At 42.9% G+C, this 17,137-nt stretch overlaps 1 protein-coding gene across 1 annotated transcript in view; it reads right to left on the bottom strand.

The window, feature by feature from the left end:
- Positions 1-17,137, bottom strand: part of LOC308292211 (exocyst complex component 1-like) — a 43,217-nt gene that overhangs the window by 8,997 nt on the left and 17,083 nt on the right. Inside the window, exons 8-17 of the mRNA XM_080734504.1 lie at positions 15,755-15,887; positions 14,835-14,944; positions 10,078-10,227; positions 9,050-9,158; positions 7,819-7,863; positions 5,406-5,584; positions 3,941-4,054; positions 1,807-1,886; positions 802-1,030; positions 43-226 (exon numbers count right to left, since the gene is read on the bottom strand). Coding sequence (XP_080590630.1) covers positions 43-226; positions 802-1,030; positions 1,807-1,886; positions 3,941-4,054; positions 5,406-5,584; positions 7,819-7,863; positions 9,050-9,158; positions 10,078-10,227; positions 14,835-14,944; positions 15,755-15,887 — 1,333 coding nt within the window. The remainder of the gene's footprint in view (positions 1-42; positions 227-801; positions 1,031-1,806; positions 1,887-3,940; positions 4,055-5,405; positions 5,585-7,818; positions 7,864-9,049; positions 9,159-10,077; positions 10,228-14,834; positions 14,945-15,754; positions 15,888-17,137) is intronic.

Below are 17,137 nucleotides of genomic sequence, written 5' to 3'. Positions count from 1 at the left end.
GGGGGCCACTTTGGGCCCAACTGGAAAGGAGAGTAAAATCACCATTGACAAAGACAGCCTTGATGAGCTTGACGTAGGCCTTGTCCAGATCTCCCCGGCGCTCTGCGTTCCGGAAGATGGTTTCGGCCAGCTCAGCGAACTCCTCGAACCCCGTGACAAACGGCAGGATTCCCACCTTGCTCTTCTTAGAAATCTTCACCTCCTCCATTTGCCTGATCTGCCCCATCTGAAAAGATGTTCAAATAGCCAAAATAGTACTTACAAAAGCGCTACATGAATCGGAGAAATTGTTATTAACTCCAAGCGGAATTTTTTGTTTGAAAGCTGTGTACAGCGTGCACACACATGGTGCATGATCTAGGCATGGGCGGGCGTGCATGCTCCGTGCACTATGAATTACATGGAAGTCTATGGAGACTTGTGGCATCCTGGAACTTCAAAGAGATTTTTAAAATGCAGCGAATGAGTTAATGAGGGTTAAACTGAATTTGATGCTATATTAACCCATTTTGCTTCGACCCTCATCATGGATAAAAAATGAAAAAAGATGATGTATTTTACTTTGTTACAAGTAAAAGGCCTGCTTAAAATAAAAGTCACACCCAATGTGAAGTGAGCGGTGGTCGTGCTTGCATAACGTCTTCAGACTAGGATTTGAGTCTAGGATGTATACAGGCTATGCTACACACACACGTTTTGCTATGGCAAAACGCTGAGGAAAAAGGCTACAGACACACACCCAGCCACTCTATGGAGCGGTTTAGCGCCGCTCCAAAACATCTGAGCACTTCTCCCACTCACAATGCACTTGTCGAAGTTCCTCTTGACGGTGACCAGGACGTTCCCCAGCGTGGTGCTGAGGTAGGAGGCGGGGTCCACGTTCTCCGCCGTCCACACGTGGTGACTCATCTTCACCAGCATGTACAGCGAGTGGAAGCTGTCGATCTTGTCGCCCAGCGCGATGAGGCTGTTGAGCTCCGTCTCGATGCTCTGGAAGATCTTGTTCATCATCAGACGCACCATGTCCTTCCTAGAAGACACCGACCACAGAGGAGGAGGTGGGGGGAGGTGTGAGAGCCATGACGGATAGCGCAGTGGCATATTGACAAGTTGTGCTGTGCCAGTGTGCGTGGTAGTGTGTTGAGGATTGTGTATTGAGTATGAGGAGTGCTATGCCTGATTGTGTGTGTGTGTGTGTTAGGGCATTCACGAATAGTGATGTTTAGTATTCAAATTATTCGACCTCAAAGTATTCGAATAGTCGAATATTCAACAGGACTGGCCAAACTGTCAAATATTAAGTAAGCAAGAGGCGAACATTGTGATTTATATTTATCTGCGGACTTATATTTATCTGCGGAACCGAGTCTCACTAAATGTAATACCTACAATTCCAATTGCTTGGAATTGGGTGGGAGTCCCCAGTTCAAATATGTTTATTTTGGGGGTCACGGCCTAAAAAGGTTTGAGAACCCCTGGCATAGAGCATTAACAAATTCATCCACCAGGGGCATTGACGACTCATTCTTATGACTTCCTATCTAGCCAAGCTTTATAAACTCTATCTTTTTTAAAGAGAAAACAATTAAAAAATAAAAAAGCGAATATTCGACTTCGGTGAACAACGTCGAATAGTGACTTTGATATTAGAATATTTGGTGAATGCCCCAGTGTGTGTGTAGTAGCAGTAGTGTGTGTGTGTAGTAGCAGTAGTGTGTGTGTGTAGTAGCAGTAGTGTGTGTGTAGTAGCAGTAGTAGTAGTGTGAATGGTATTGGTAGTGCTGTGAGAACAGGGACTATACTCACTCTGAGGACACAGAGTGCCTGTGTTCTGACTGAGGAATAATTCTGGACTGCACCACTCCATCCGGTTCCTCCATCTCAGGCTGTCAGGAGACAGAGAGCCATGCAAACATCAGCAGCTAATATGACACGCAAACATCAGAAGCTAATATGACACATCAATCAATGACACTGACATTATGCCCCTTACGTGTCCAATATTGCTTTCTGAGGGGCCAGGGGAAAAAGGAACCAATTTACAGATTTAAATATCTCCCCAAACCCCTCTGATTGCAAATGCTACCATGGCGTCAACGTTAAACATTAGTGAGTTTAAAGGGATATTCCACTTTCAAAAAAACTTTTGGTCATTTTATCGTCTAATCAGGCTTTTATGAACACCCTGAACAGTTTTTAATTTGCTTCATTCAATATTTAGATATTTGATGTAAATGTTATCTGGCCCTCCTCCTCCAGGGCCACTCCACATACACACCCATTGTAACTTCAAACTCCATTTTAACCATTATAGATTCATTAAAAACACACATTATTTTTTCTGGTGACTCATAATACTCGCCTAATTCGTGAGCAGGCCGTGTTTTTTCAATAACTTTTTTCATTTATTTTGAATAAAATATTATTGTATTGAATTTTTTCCATTTTCCCAAAGAATTATTAAAAATAAAAGAAAAAGGTTAGTGCTCTGCTCACGTATTAGGAGGGTAGTATGAGTCACCAGAAAAAATTATGGGTGTTTTTAATGAATCTATCATGGTTAAAATGGAGTTTGAAGTTACAATGGGTGTGTATGTGGAGTGGCCCTGGAGGAGGAGGGCCAGATAACATTTACATCAAATATCTAAATATTGAACCAAGCAAATTAAAAACTGTTCAGGGTGTTCATAAAAACCTGATTAGACAATAAAATGACCAAAAGTTTTTTTTAAAGTGGAATATCCCTTTATGCTTGCTGATTTTCAGGACAGCAACGCCAGGCGGACTACGGCTGCTATGACGTAATCGCCGTAGCGATCAAAATGGTTAAGCAAAGCCTCTGCGGCGACGGGTTCCCACCCCTTTCACTGAACGCTTTGGTTCCCATGGCGACGCGTACACGCAGCAGACGGAGTAGGCGCTACGTGGGAAGGGACCTTCAGCTGTAGTAGAGACGGCTGGGGCGACGGCAGGTTTATCTATCGAGCGCGGATCATTTCCGGTTACCGTTGTCATCTGCCGTTGCCGTTGCAATGCTTAAACTGGCTATTAGCTCAACAGTCCCAGGGCATCGGGATCAAATCCCACACGTAGCACTTCTTATTTATTGGCCCGTTTGGGAACAGACTATAGCAGTAGTTAAACAGCCACAACGTCTGAGGTGCACCTTTGGCGGGCTTGACCAAAGAGAGGCAGCACCGAGCAAGCCGTTAGCAAGTCGCCGTGACGAACGTTGGGAAGGCCGTCAGAGCCGACTCGGCACCGTTCCGAGTCATGTACCGATAGGGACAGAATCAAGCGCTGTTTTTCACCAAGGTTGTCCTCCTGCAGAGTTCCCACACATTTTTACCAATTAATTTCCAAAACCTTTCCAGAATATTGACCCCAATTTCCAGGACTTTATAACAATAGGTAGTGTATGCCAGTGGTTCTCAACCTTTTCAGGCCGTGACCCCCGAAATAATCATGTTTTAACTGGGCACCCTGACGAGCACTAAGAGTAGAGGAATTTTGTATAACACGGTTTTATTGTGAAAATAGCAGATCTACATGCTCACAACGCCTCGCGTTGCGAGGCGTTGTGAGCATGTAGATTGGCTATTTTCACAATTTCTGCCTCTAATATTTGACAATTTGGGCAATGTTTAATTTGTCATTTCAGAGGTATTAACAAAATCAATAACCAAAGACAATGCATAGCTATTTTTCTCCAGGACCTTCCGGGACCCTTGATCAATTCCAAAACTTTTCCAGTACTGGAAAAAATATTTTTCTAATTTCAAAATATTTCCAGGAATTTCATGACCGTGGGTACCCTGCTCCAGGCATGTGAAGCATGACTCGGGGGCGAAGCAGTTCCACCTGCGTCACAGAAGGGGCGTAAGCCTGGTCGCCTACCTGAGTGAGGGGTGGTGTAATGGTGGGTGAAGAAGATATGTACCTGAGCGAGGGGAGGTGTAATGATGGGGTGCTGCTGGAGCTTGAAGAACTTGCTGATAAAGTCCTGTTCTGCCAGACACAGAGGTTCCAGCTCACTGAGCACCTGCTCGAATATCTGCACAGAGAAGCACAGAGTACACCAGGTTTCATTTAACTGACCAGCATCCTTAGGTGCCGGCTACATGGAGCTGGATATTTCTGAAGCTTTTGTGCTGTTGCGGCTTGCAGCCACACGAAGCTGGATAATTCGGCTGTGAAACTGGATATTTCCGGATAAATAAGTGGAGAGATTGAAAAATATCCGATTCACTGGATCCGTGTAGACAGGGAACCCGGATATCTAGGAAGACTTTACTGTGTGTGTGCTTGTTAGACCTAGATATCTTTGTCGTGTGGACCTAGATATTTTTCTATGTGGATATCTGAAAAACCGGGATATATGAAATATCCAGCTCCGTGTGGACCTAGATATTTTTCTTTGTGGATATCTGAAAAACCGGGATATATGAAAAATCCAGCTCTGTGTAGCCATGGCCTTAATGTGTTGATATTTGATAGGGATTAGACAGGTCTTCAACAAGCTTGCTTAACTATATTACACTCAGAGAAGCAGTTAACACACAAACCAATGGTGATTAAGACAGATTTTTGGGCATGTTGTGTGTCCATGAGTATGACTGTCACTTGCACGATTATGAAATAACTGTCCCGGCTCTATCTGAGCAATCGGTATTTCCCGATCCAGTGTAGAAAAGTAGTATAAAGGTCAGGAGTCAAATATTTATGAGGCCTATCGGCAGTGACAACAAATTTGGTGCTCATCAGTTCAGCGGTTTGCAATAGGCTTTTTTTAAATCACCGTGTACACACATACACACACACACACACACACACACACACACACACACACACACACACACACACACACACACACACACCTACCCACCCCTGCAGAAGCCATGTAAAACACAGGGTTCCCACATATTTTTATCAATGAATTTCCAAAACTTTTCAAAAACCTTTCCAGAATATTTAACCCAATTTCCAGGATTATATAACAATTCAGCGCAGTAACGAGTCACTTACTGCTATGTGCAATGCCCAAAGACAGGCAGTGTAGCAAAAATAAAGCGTGCACGCTGCGAACAGACCGTGGCGACGTGGCGTGCACGATGGACACGCACGTGCCCATGTCAAAAGGTACAAAAATCGAGGCAGTGAACCCTCAAATTCGATTTATGGTTGCAGTAAATGAGTGAAATGAAATAAAAATGATATGAAATAATAAAATCAACAACCAAAATCAATGCATAGCTATTTTTTCCAGGACCTTCCAGGACCCTTGATTAATTCCCAAACTGTAAAAAACGATACTGGAAATAATATCTTTCTAATTTCAAAATATTTCCAGGAATTTCATGACCGTGGGAACCCTGAACAGGTCCCTCTGCTCGGACTGAGCTCACCTTGTCAAACTTGGTGCGGTCGGCGACGTCCAGGTCGGACGCCGACATGTTGCCCATGTCGAGCAGTGAGGAGGACTGGGAGCGTCTGCTGCTGGAGCCCTGCACCGCCAGCTTGTTCAGGCTGGACGTGGAACCCGTCAGCTTCCCAGAGCTGCCGTGTAGGCCGCCGTGATGTAGGCCTGGGCCACAGCAAGGATTAAACACTGCCATTAGAAGTGTCTTAATGATTGTAAACCTTTTTCCATTATACCGACCCCCAGTTCTATTTTTCACTAGACCATGGATAATTCATTTAGACCGGGTCACACAAATCTGTGTCAATTTTTAGATTTGAACCACTGTAATCATTATTTTATGCTTTAACCATTGCAAAATAGCAGATATACAAGCTCACAGCGCGGCACTGAGTGCCGTGCACCGAGTGCCGCGCTGCGAGCTTGTAGATCTGCTATTTTTGAAAAATCGTGAACATGTGTGCCTTTTGAATGTGTTTCTATAACACATTCTATAAATGTCTTATAAATCCTTCTTCCAAATCAGTGGTTCCCAAACTTTTTCATGTCAAGGACCCCCAAAATGTATTTGGCCGCGGACCCCCATCTCAAAATATGTTGTTCCAGGGACCCCCCAGAAGCAAATATTTGAGTTACAAAGGTTTGCTTTGAAAATGATATATTCAAAGATTTGCACACATTTTCACGATTTAAAAAAAAGATAGCAGATCTACAAGCTCATAGTAAAATCCCCAGTGTTTATTTCACTGTGAGAGTGAACAAACAGAAGCAAATTGGTTCCATTCGTGCACTCTCAGAGTTACAGACCTGTGAGAGTCCAATTGGACCTGTGGTGGTCCCTGGACGCGACATTGAGAAACAGTGTCGTTGTGGAAACTGTTTTGGGGATTTCAGTCAAACCACACTGTAGGCTCAGTGAGAGAGAGAGTGTTAACCCCAAGGACCCCTACCCTGGTCATCATATTGGGCGAAGATATGGCAAGTTTTGGTGTAGAGAGGAAAAGAGGAGGGGACCAAGACCTCTGGAGGACCTCAGTCAAGTATACTGTATATAGGGTTTAAGTGGTTGAGTACTGTACATTCAAAACACAAGACACCACATTCTCAAAGGTAAAGCTGAGATTAAGAGTGTTAGAAAATATGCATTTTATAATGCATTCAGCTGCACTGGCACATGGCAGAGTACAAGGGTGAAAGATACAGTTTGTACTTTATAGCAGTGATTCTCAACATTCTTTTTATTTTTAAGGACCCCCAGTTTGATATGCATTTAGGCCAATCTAACTTTGAAAGTGTACATACCCTTACATTTGGTACATTTTGGTTCCAAGACCTTCAGAAATCTCCACCTACTACAATCTCCACCTACTACATCCTAATTATGTGTGGGCTGTTGGTGGGTGGTTAACAATTCAGGAAAAAGGAAAACAAAAAAAACAAGCGCTGCAGAACCAATACGAAGAACGGAGGACTATCCTTCCTAATCTGAGCAGAGGCATTCAGTCGATGTGGTAAAGGCTGTAAACAGGGTTCCCACACATTTTTACCAGTTAATTTCCAAAACTTTTTGTCAAAACTTTTAACCAGAATATTTAACCAAATTTCCAGGACTATATAACAATAATTCATCTCAATAACAGGTTGCTTACTCCTATGCGCAATGCCCAAAGACAGGTAGTGTATGCCAGTGGTTCTCAACCTTTTCAGGCCGTGACCGCCGAAATAATCATATTTTAACTGGGGACCCAGCACCCTGACGAGCACTAAGAGTAGCAGGTCTACATGCTCACAACGCCTCGCGTTGCGAGGCGTTGTGAGCATGTTGGCTATTTTCACAATTTCAGCCTCTATATATTTGACAATTTGGCCCATGTTTAATTTGTAATTTCAGAGATATTAACAAAATCAATAACCACAGACAATGCATAGCTATTTTTTTCCCAGGACCTTTCAGGACCCTTGATAAATTCCAAAACTTTTCCAGTACTGGAAAAATATTTTTCTAATTTCAAAATATTTCCAGGAATTTCATGACCGTGGGAACCCTGTGTAAAGGTGTGTCCTAAAAAATAAAAAAAATAAAAATAAAAATAACAGTGGTCGTATTTTTCACTGGTTCTGTCACCGGTTTTCTTCACCGGGCGTCCAAGCCCACACAATGAATTTAAATGTATCCAGGCGACTGGTGGATAGAGATTCGAGATAGGTGGGGATATCCGATTGCCTGGCTATGTGTCTCTGAGTTACAGACCTGTAAGGGGCCATTTGGTTCATAACTATCAATAATTTAAGCTGGGAATGCCATTAAGAAACACTGCTGTGTAGGAAGAAGCGAGGGGTTTGGGGTTTCCTGAGTGGAAGGAAATCTGTCTGAGTACTGAGGAGCAGTGAATACTTACTTTCCGTTTCTTGTTTGAGCGCACTCTCTTTCCGCGGAAGCGTGGCTGGTGGCCGGTTAGAAAAAAAAGGGAATGCGGCAAAGACAGAGAGAGGTTAGGCTTAGGACATGCAGCATGTTTGTGGTGGTGCTGGGGTGACGCTAGATGTTAGCTGGAACAAGTCATAAACGCAGACATAAGGCATGCACAGCACAGCAGCTTAGGTGGCATTGTGGCTCGGTCAGTCCTTTGGGAAACAATCACTTTTTTTAACTTCAGAAGAACAACAAGATAATAACAATGAATGCAAGAAAGCAAAGCTCTTTTTTGTGCCCTACATCCAAAGCTACCCCCCCCCCCATCCGACCCCAAAAAGAAATTTAGAGTAGCTTAGAGCAGTGTTTCTCAACCTTTTTTCTGCATGGGCACACTTTTCATGTCCCAAGAATCCATGGGCACACCAACATAATACGGGGGTGTAAATATCGTCACTGTCGGGAAAACGTTGTATCTCCAAGTTTCAAATTTGTTTGTTTCTTCGCAAATTAAAGCCCTGCTTCATCATTCAAGGCTGTGTTACTGTGTTACTACTAGTTGTCATTGTACACACATTCATGCCATCATTGTCCCACATGAGCCGCCACACTCTGACAAACAGATATTAAAGGAGTAGTTCACCCTCAAAATGACATGTTTTCTATTGATTACTCATGCCATGGACACTCGAGTTCAATAATATTTTTAGTTTTTTGTCACATTCCTAAGACAAAAATATAATAATGATAAACAATTACCCTGACGGTTTCCCCATCCACTGCCATTCATTTGGGTCCCCAACCAGGGCCATGCATCCGGGTCCCCATCCGGAATCAATGGGTGTAAATTTACTATAATCACATTTTTGTCTTAGGAATGCAACAAATACAAAACTAATAGACCCCATGGACAGTCATTTGGGACTTTCAAAGTAGGAAAATGACTTATGAGCCTAGATGTCATTTAGTGCGGAGTTGTCCTTTAAAAGTGTTCAACCTGTGATACTTTTATGTTCAGAACGATCAAACCTTTTTCCCCCGACATATTGATAAGAGGTAGTTATATTTGTTCATGGACAAACCATGAGCAACTATGCAACAATAAAAGGCATGATAGTATATAAAAAAGAAGAATTCAAATAAACAAAAACAATAAAATGCAACAATATCATAATTTCACAACATGCATACATCTTTCTATGACACCTTCTTCTTACCAAACTTGCCCTTCGCCTCCTTGGTTGTACCCGCCATCTTTATCTTGGCGACCTCAAAGAAATCTTTGATTTCCCGTTCATACAATCTTGTCATGTAGTCAACATAGGTCTAAGACACAAGACACAGAGTTAGCTTGGACAGAGTAGTGAGATTGATACCACAGAGCATGTCTATGAACTCATTTTAAAGTGATTCCCTTGTGTGTTGAGTAAAGATTAATACATGGTGCTAGAATCAGTCAAAGCAGCAATTGAATAGCACAGCTGACGCGGTGGTATTGCATGTTATCAACACCTTTTTGTGTCAGTTGATTAAGGTCACAAATTGACAGTGGTGCGTTGTCCTTTTTATCAGTAAACATAGAGGAGAACCAGACTGACCAAGGACGAGGGTTGTCACAATCATGAAAATTGACGATTAATTATGGTTTTGGGATTGAATTTACATATAAATAAACCTACTTTTAGGCTTTGTAAACAACTGCATATTGCATATGGCAGATATGACACAAACATTTAATATACAAACAAATGACTGACAATGGCCAGTACTGATAATCAAAATAAATTATGTACTATAGACCAACAAAAAAACACAGATGAATTGATACGGATGACTGGAAACGATTCTGACAATTATGCAAAATAAATGTGATTATGTAAGACAGGGGTCTTCGACGTTTTCAGGCCAAGGACCCCTTAGCTGAGAGGGAGATAAAGCAGGGACCCCCACATATTGGATAAACTTGTGTTGAAGATTTTCATCGACTTTTGACAGCATCAGTCTATGTTGGATTCATTTTCAGATATTTAACTACTTTAAATCGTCGATACAAGGCATTGAGAGCTGATCAGCTATTTTTGGGATCTGCTATTTTTGAGATGTGCTATCTCCTCAGGATAGGGATGCGAGGGTTCAAGTTGTTCATTTAAAAGATGTATCCTATCACACAAGGATTTGGTGGCCCCCCTGTAGTATCTCTGAGGACCCCCTGTTGAAGACCCCTGATGTAAGAAGTGAAGCATACCCTGGACAGGCCTTCGTACTTCTCCCGGTGGGTGTTCTTCAGCCATTCCATCAGCTTGGCGTAGCGCAGCAGGTCTCTGTGCAGGGGGCTGTGTTTGGGCAGGGTGAGCTCAGTGGTGTGCTGGGACAGAGTGGAGCTCTGGTCATGGCCCTGCACACAACAATGGACACAGTTAGAGCCAAGCACATCTAATGCAGGGCTCTTAAACGATTTCAGGCCAAGAACCCCTTAGTTGAGAGAGAGAGAGATGAAGCAGGGACCCCCACTACCTAATCATAGATTCCATATAGTTTCATTGTTTGACAGCACAATCGTCAGTGTATTTTGGATTCCTGTCAATTAGTGTTTTCCGATGTTTAACCACTTGAACCGTCAATACTTAATAAACTTGACCTTTCACTCTGTACTTAGTCTGCTCTTTTTCCCCTCTAAACCAAAGCTCTTTGCCTAAAGTATTCTAAAGTTCTTAGAATATGGACACTAGGGTTCAAGTGGTTAAAATAAAAAAGAAGAAACTCAAAGATTTGGAGGACACCCAGTAGTAACTCTGAGGACCCCTAGGGTTTTTTTTTTTCTTCTTTTTTTTCTTTTTAAATTGCTTAGAATAGATTTTCCAGTATTTGACAAAATACGGGTCAAGATGTCTCTCCAAAATCGGGGTCGGATCCAAAAATCTGCCATCGGTTGCCTAGAGGCTAGACACAATACAGTCAATACTCAGTTAACTCTCCTAAACAAAAATGTGCACACACACACACACACACGCAAACACAAACACCCAATCCTTGGATGAATACTGTACATACTACATACACATACAAACATAGCAAGAGGCCTTGTCTAGTTTCCTATGGCAGTCGAAGGTGGACAGGCATTATATAAAGATTAATTAACAATTACAAATAACAACAACAAGCCATAAGTTAGTAAGGATCCGGGTCATGGTGATCATTTTAAACAGCTTAAATTCTGACGAATACCATGTTGATTTGCTCTCCGTTTCCTTTTTTTGTGACACTGCAATCACTCTCTGCCGGTGGCGCCTAGGCCCAGGCATGCAAGCAGAGCAGACAGGCAGAAGATTTCATGACAAGTATGCACCCCTTTGTGCACAGCAAAGACATGTTAACACCCCAGTGCAGAAAGCAGAGAGCGACACGCCAGCAGTGTTGATTTCGTCGACTAAAACTATGACGAAAAATGTTTGTCGACTGTGTTTTTTTCACTGACGAAAACTAAATAAAAACTAAAAAAAATAAATAAGCTGTGATGACTAATACTAAGACTAAATATATTGTCAATTTCGTCAACAAAATAAAAAACTAGACTAAAACGTTAGGGAGGGACTAGTGGAGAAGAGAGTCATTTTATGCTTGGTTGGTCTCTGGCGTTGCGTGCTGAAAATAGCAGATCTACAAGCTCACAACGCGTCGCAGCAGCTTGTAGATCGGCTATTTTCAGCACACAACTAAGTGTAAAATCAGCCATTACGATGTCATCAAGGCCTGCCAAAATACATTTCAGTTGACTAAATCAACTGTAGATTTAGTCGCCGAAAAATCTTTTGATATTTAGTCGACTAAAATTAGACTAAAAAACTTTTCAGGTGACTAAATTATGACTAAAACTAAATGACATTTTATTCAAAAGACTATGACTAAAACTAAATCAACATTTTGCTGTCAAAAACAACACTGCACGCCACAACGCCAGGGCCTTGGATGGAGGAGAGACAGACGTCCATATCTCCTTGGCTTTGGGATCGGATGAGAGGAAGATGTTATGAGCGTATCCCATGCACATAATCAACTAGACCTTACCCGTTCGAAGATATGTGCTCCAAAATATGTCAAACGCACCCGGTGAAAGTGTGTGAGAGAGAGAGAGAGAGAGAGAGAGAGAGAGAGAGAAACATTCCTAACTGTGAGAGAAAGGGGTGTGTGTGTGGGGCTACAGATCCCATGGCCTGGAGGAACGGACCGTAACCCTGGCAACAGACAGCAGAGTTCAACAGAAGTGGTTAAGAAAACGCTAATTTAAACTGCTTTAATTTGGGAGAAATGAAATTCGGGCTCCGTCAGTGTTGGTATAATGCTAATGGCCAATACCATGTGAACTTTGGGATCAGTTGCTGAAGCGAGTGAATAGATAAACGTAGATAAGCGTGAGCGTTAGAGCGTTAGAGCGTGAGCGTTAGAGCGTGAGTTTGCTCCTTTATTAGTAGGATGGCATACGGCTGGGAGTGCTTGAGTTAATGGCATGTCAGTTTCAGGGGGAGAGGCGGGGGCAGGATGAGCGTGTGAGAGGCCAAACATTAGAATAGTTGGGGTAGGGTGGGGTGGGGTGGCATTGCTGTGAGGGTACTCACGGGAAGTGACAGACAGGAGGACCTATAGAACTGAGGGATGGTCATTTTGAAGTGACTGAAGTGGTTGAACTGACACAGAGACAGAGAGACAGAGTGGGGGGATTCAGAGTGAGCCACACACAGGAAGTTGTACAGCACAGTAGTAAGGGGAACATAAGAAAATCTGCAAAGTAAATCGTTACCAAGAAATTTCTTCAGCAATGTGTTTCTAAAGGTGTGTAATAATATTTACTAAAAGGTTGAAATTCAACTCCCGGGGAAACCTCATTAAAAAGAATGATTCGTGTTTGTGTCCCATTAACTTTACTATACAGGAAAAAATACAAAAAATAAATCTGCTTTAAGTAGCATGTGAGGGGTCAAACTAGGGGTTTTTCATGATGACGAATCCATTGCAAGCATCTGTTTTGCACGAAAAACATTCCATGGGCTACAAATAGCCCCTACAAAACGGTGAAAAGTGATGCTTCATCACTAAACCATCGTTTTGTGGGTCCGTTTTTAGCCCACGGAATGTTTTTCATGCAAAACAAATGCTTGCAATGGATTCAGCATCATGACAAACCCCTAGTTTGACCCCTCACATGCTACGTAAAGCATATTTATTTTTTGTATCTTTTTCCTGTATAGTAAATTAATGGGACACAAACACAAATCTGTTTTTTATGAGGTTTCCCCCAGGAGTTGAATTTCAATCTTTTAGTACATATTATTACACACCTTTAGAAACACATTGGTGAAGAAATTTCTTGGTAACGATTTACTTCGCAGATTGGTCAAATATCTTATAAAATCCCCTTACTACAGGAAAAGCACAGCAAGACGGTTCACAGCGAAACAGCAAGTCAGCGCGGAGAGAGAGAGAGAGAGAGGGAGAGAGGGAGAGAGGAGGAGAGAGAGGGGCTTGCAAAAACAGGAAACACTGGGGCAACTCCCGTGGTCAGGCAGACTGATCTGCAAACCGTGTCCTCACAACCTCACGAGTTCGACTAGAAAACGTTAGAACGTTGAAAATGTAACCTGTCCTGTTAAGTGTGTCTGTGGGTATTGAACCAATGAAAAGTAAAAAAAAAAAAAAAATCTATCGGAAAACTGTTTATTTTTTCCATTTCCCAGTAACCGTTCTGGACATGGAATGTTTCCAACAGACGGCGACATTACAATTAGAGTCAAGCCGGGGAACAAGTGCTACAGGAACATAATAAAATGAGCTGCTGAAAACCGGGAACGCAGCTGTCATTTTAGCATTGACTATTCAAAAATAGAACATTTGAACATTTTTGAAAAATCTTGAAAGTGTGAGAGCTACTGATTTAGAAGGCATTTGTAGAATTGGCCTCTGGTCTATAATGGGTTAAAGTGGTAGTGGTGTGTGTGTGTGTGTGTGTGTGTGTGCGCGCGCGCGTATGCATGCGTGTTGTGTGTATGTAGGGCTGTCACAATTATTACATAATCGTCTAATCGTGATTATTTGACATTATCGCAATTATTTTGTCATAATCGTCATAATCGTGAATGTTGAAAAATGTCCGAAATAGTGGAAATAGCAGATCTACAAGCTCACAACGCGTCGCATAGTGGAAATAGCAGATCTACAAGCTCACAACGCGTCGCGACGCGTTGTGAGCTTGTAGATCGGCTATTTCCACTATCAAAGTTATTTTTGAGCGGTGGTCACACCGTCTCCTATACGTGGCCGTGTGTGTGTCCGGCCGTCCGGCCGTCCGTCCGTGTCTGTATGTAGCCTCAAGGCTGCAGTACCTTTTCTGACCACACATGTTAAGGGAGGGGCGCTGTTGTTCTCTCACACACACACACACACACACACACACACACACACACACACACACACACACACACACACACACACACACACACACACACACACACACACACACAGGGGGGAAGGGTGGGTCAGCATGTGTGGTCAAGTATTATTATTATTATTAACAAAGTGAATGTTTTAGGGTCAAATAAATTAGAGTGTGTGAAGAAACTACAGCATTGTAAAGCACACTAACCCCGCTGCACCCATCCAGTAGTGCTGTTGCACAGCCTCCACGACCACCGCTCAGTTCACACGGGTGTGATTTTTTAAGTAGTAAGTTGTCAAATATGTCAGTAATTTCTTTGTATATTTAGGTTATGTGTCATATCTACCATGTGCAACTTCAAAGCCTAAAAGCCAAACAGAAATGTAATTATCAACGACAAAAACACAATTAAATCGTTAATCGCCAATTATTTGAGTGACAATTAATCGTCATGTAAAATGTCATATCGTGACAGCCCTATGTGTATGTGTGTGTGCGTATGCGTGCGTGTTGTATGTGTGTGTGTGTGTGTGTGTGTGTGTGTGTGTGTGTGTGTGTGTGTGTGCACGTTTCACCTGGTGAACAAACACATTGTTGAGGTGGTTGGTGAGTCGTCTGGCGAAGGTGTCTCTGAGCTCGCTGAACAGATGCTGCTGTTGCTTCACAGCCATCAGCTTGTCATGGCCTTGGGGGAGGAGAAAGCAGTGTCTTCAAAACAATATCAGCATTTATTTCAAACTTTTGCCTTGATTACAATCAATGAACGATGGTTTAAAAAGGAAAACACTGTTGAAAAGCAACATCTACAAGCTAACGGACATTTTCAAAATGTCTTTATATCGTTATTTTTGCATGCCTCCATTGTATGACACAGTATAATACAAGGCTTAAGTGGTTAATCAAGACCAGGGGTGCCCAACAGGTAGATTGTGATCTACCAGTAGATCACAAAGGCTGTGCAGGTAGATCAGATGACATGCCTCTAAAAATATATAATTAAAATGTAAAGAAAGGTGACTGATTGATTGACATAAAAAGGGGCCTGTCAGCTCCCTTCATGGCTTCTAAAGTAAGCAAACCACCCAATGCAATGCTAAGTTTTCCAGTGTCAGTAGCATTACAAATAACCCCAAAAACATACCACTTCCATACAGAATGGGATGAAGACCTTTTCCCCCACTATTTCCCATTTCAAGTGCGTTTGTCTTATATGTAACGCCAGTGCCGCTATTCCAAAGCCACCTCAGGTACATCTTTATTGGGGTGGGTAGATCATGTCGAGCTGGTCATTTTAAAAGTAGTCCTCAAGTCAAAAAAGTGTGGGCACCCCTGATCAAGACTAATGGATTTAGTTGATTATGAAAGATCCATTTCAATCATCTTATTTATGTATTACTGCCCTCCAGGTTGAGAAGGAACAACTGATTTATTTATCTAATACAACACAACAAAAGGAAAGATGGCGCTTATTAGAGCTTGCGGCGCGTGAACCCACCTGGCCGCAGAGCCACGTTCATGCACTGCAGCAGCGCTTCGGAGGCGTTGATGCAGGCCTCGATGCCTTTGGGAGAGGACAGGTCTCCCTCCTGCAACGCCCGGATGTGTCCTTTGGAGAGGTCCATGTAGTTCTGCATGAGGAAAGGAAGAACACACACACACAACACAATTCAATTCAAGTGCATCTCCAAGTGAACACTTTCTCGCTCGTTTTGTCCACTAGGTGGCATATTAAGGCAAGGTGAATCCCAGCCAGAGTGCAATTGTGTTCAAATGTTGACAATGTGTCAGATAAAAAGTCTTCTAGTGTGGAGATTCTCTGTAAAAAAAATGTTTTTCTATAGAGTACTATGTGTACTGTAGACAAAACTAAACTAAAGATCCAACCACAAATAAATGCATTTGAAATTGGTTAGTGGCACACCAAAAAACAACCCAACACTACAGTATGTTGAGCGCGGCTACCTTTTTAAGCAAGTGTAAAAAAAATGGTTGGAAGCCCGCACATAACCAGGCCCGTGGCTAGCTCTGGTCCATCGCGTCACCTCCCGCATCGCTCCCGGTGACGCTCTGACAGACCCGTCGGGAAACGTCTGGACTCGAGATTGTCGGCCCCTCCGAGCGCTCAATACCAGTCAAAATAAACAAAACCGTTTCACTACTCACCAAACCAAAGGTCGTTTTGCGCTGTTGAAAGTCTATTCTCCGCGGTGGTGAACCCCTCAGCACCCCACCTACTCTGTAAAATACATTATTTTTGTCATGAAATAAAGTGCATCCAACTCGACCGCCGCTTATTTCCGGGTTGTGAACCATTGTATCTGTGGTGGCTCGAGGTGGGTGCGTTTTTTTTTCTTGACAAAAATAATGTATTTTACAGAGTAGGTGGGGTGCTGAGGGGTTCACCACCGCGGAGAATAGACTTTCAACAGCGCAAAACGACCTTTGGTTTGGTGAGTAGTGAAACGGTTTTGTTTATTTTGACTGGTATTGAGCGCTCGGAGGGGCCGACAATCTCGAGTCCAGCCGTTTCCCGACGGGTCTGTCAGAGCGTCACCGGGAGCGATGCGGGAGGTGACGCGATGGACCAGAGCTAGCCCGTGGCTAGAGTGGTGGCCGTTCGCAAGACAGGAAATGGAGCTCTGCGACAGCAAGGAGGAAACTACAACTCTGGGGTTCCAGCCCAGCAATGGCCGGCCGTGCCAAGTGGTCTCTATGCAAGTGGTCTCTATGCAAAGCGGGTAGTCTTCGTCTATTGTTCTGTAGCCTATATACGTCAATCAGCAGTTGATTGGTGGTGGCGTTCAGTGAGAAAGGGCCATTCACGCAGTCAGGCCAGACAGAATCGTGTTGCGACATTTAAAAGTTCCAACCTTTCAAA

This window comes from Nannobrachium achirus (assembly GCF_963921795.1).
Source record: "Nannobrachium achirus genome assembly, chromosome: 1".
In the NCBI taxonomy this organism is placed as follows: domain Eukaryota; kingdom Metazoa; phylum Chordata; class Actinopteri; order Myctophiformes; family Myctophidae; genus Nannobrachium; species Nannobrachium achirus.
The sequence above is the reverse complement of the archived record's forward strand: the minus strand, read 5'-3'. Positions and strand labels throughout refer to the sequence as shown.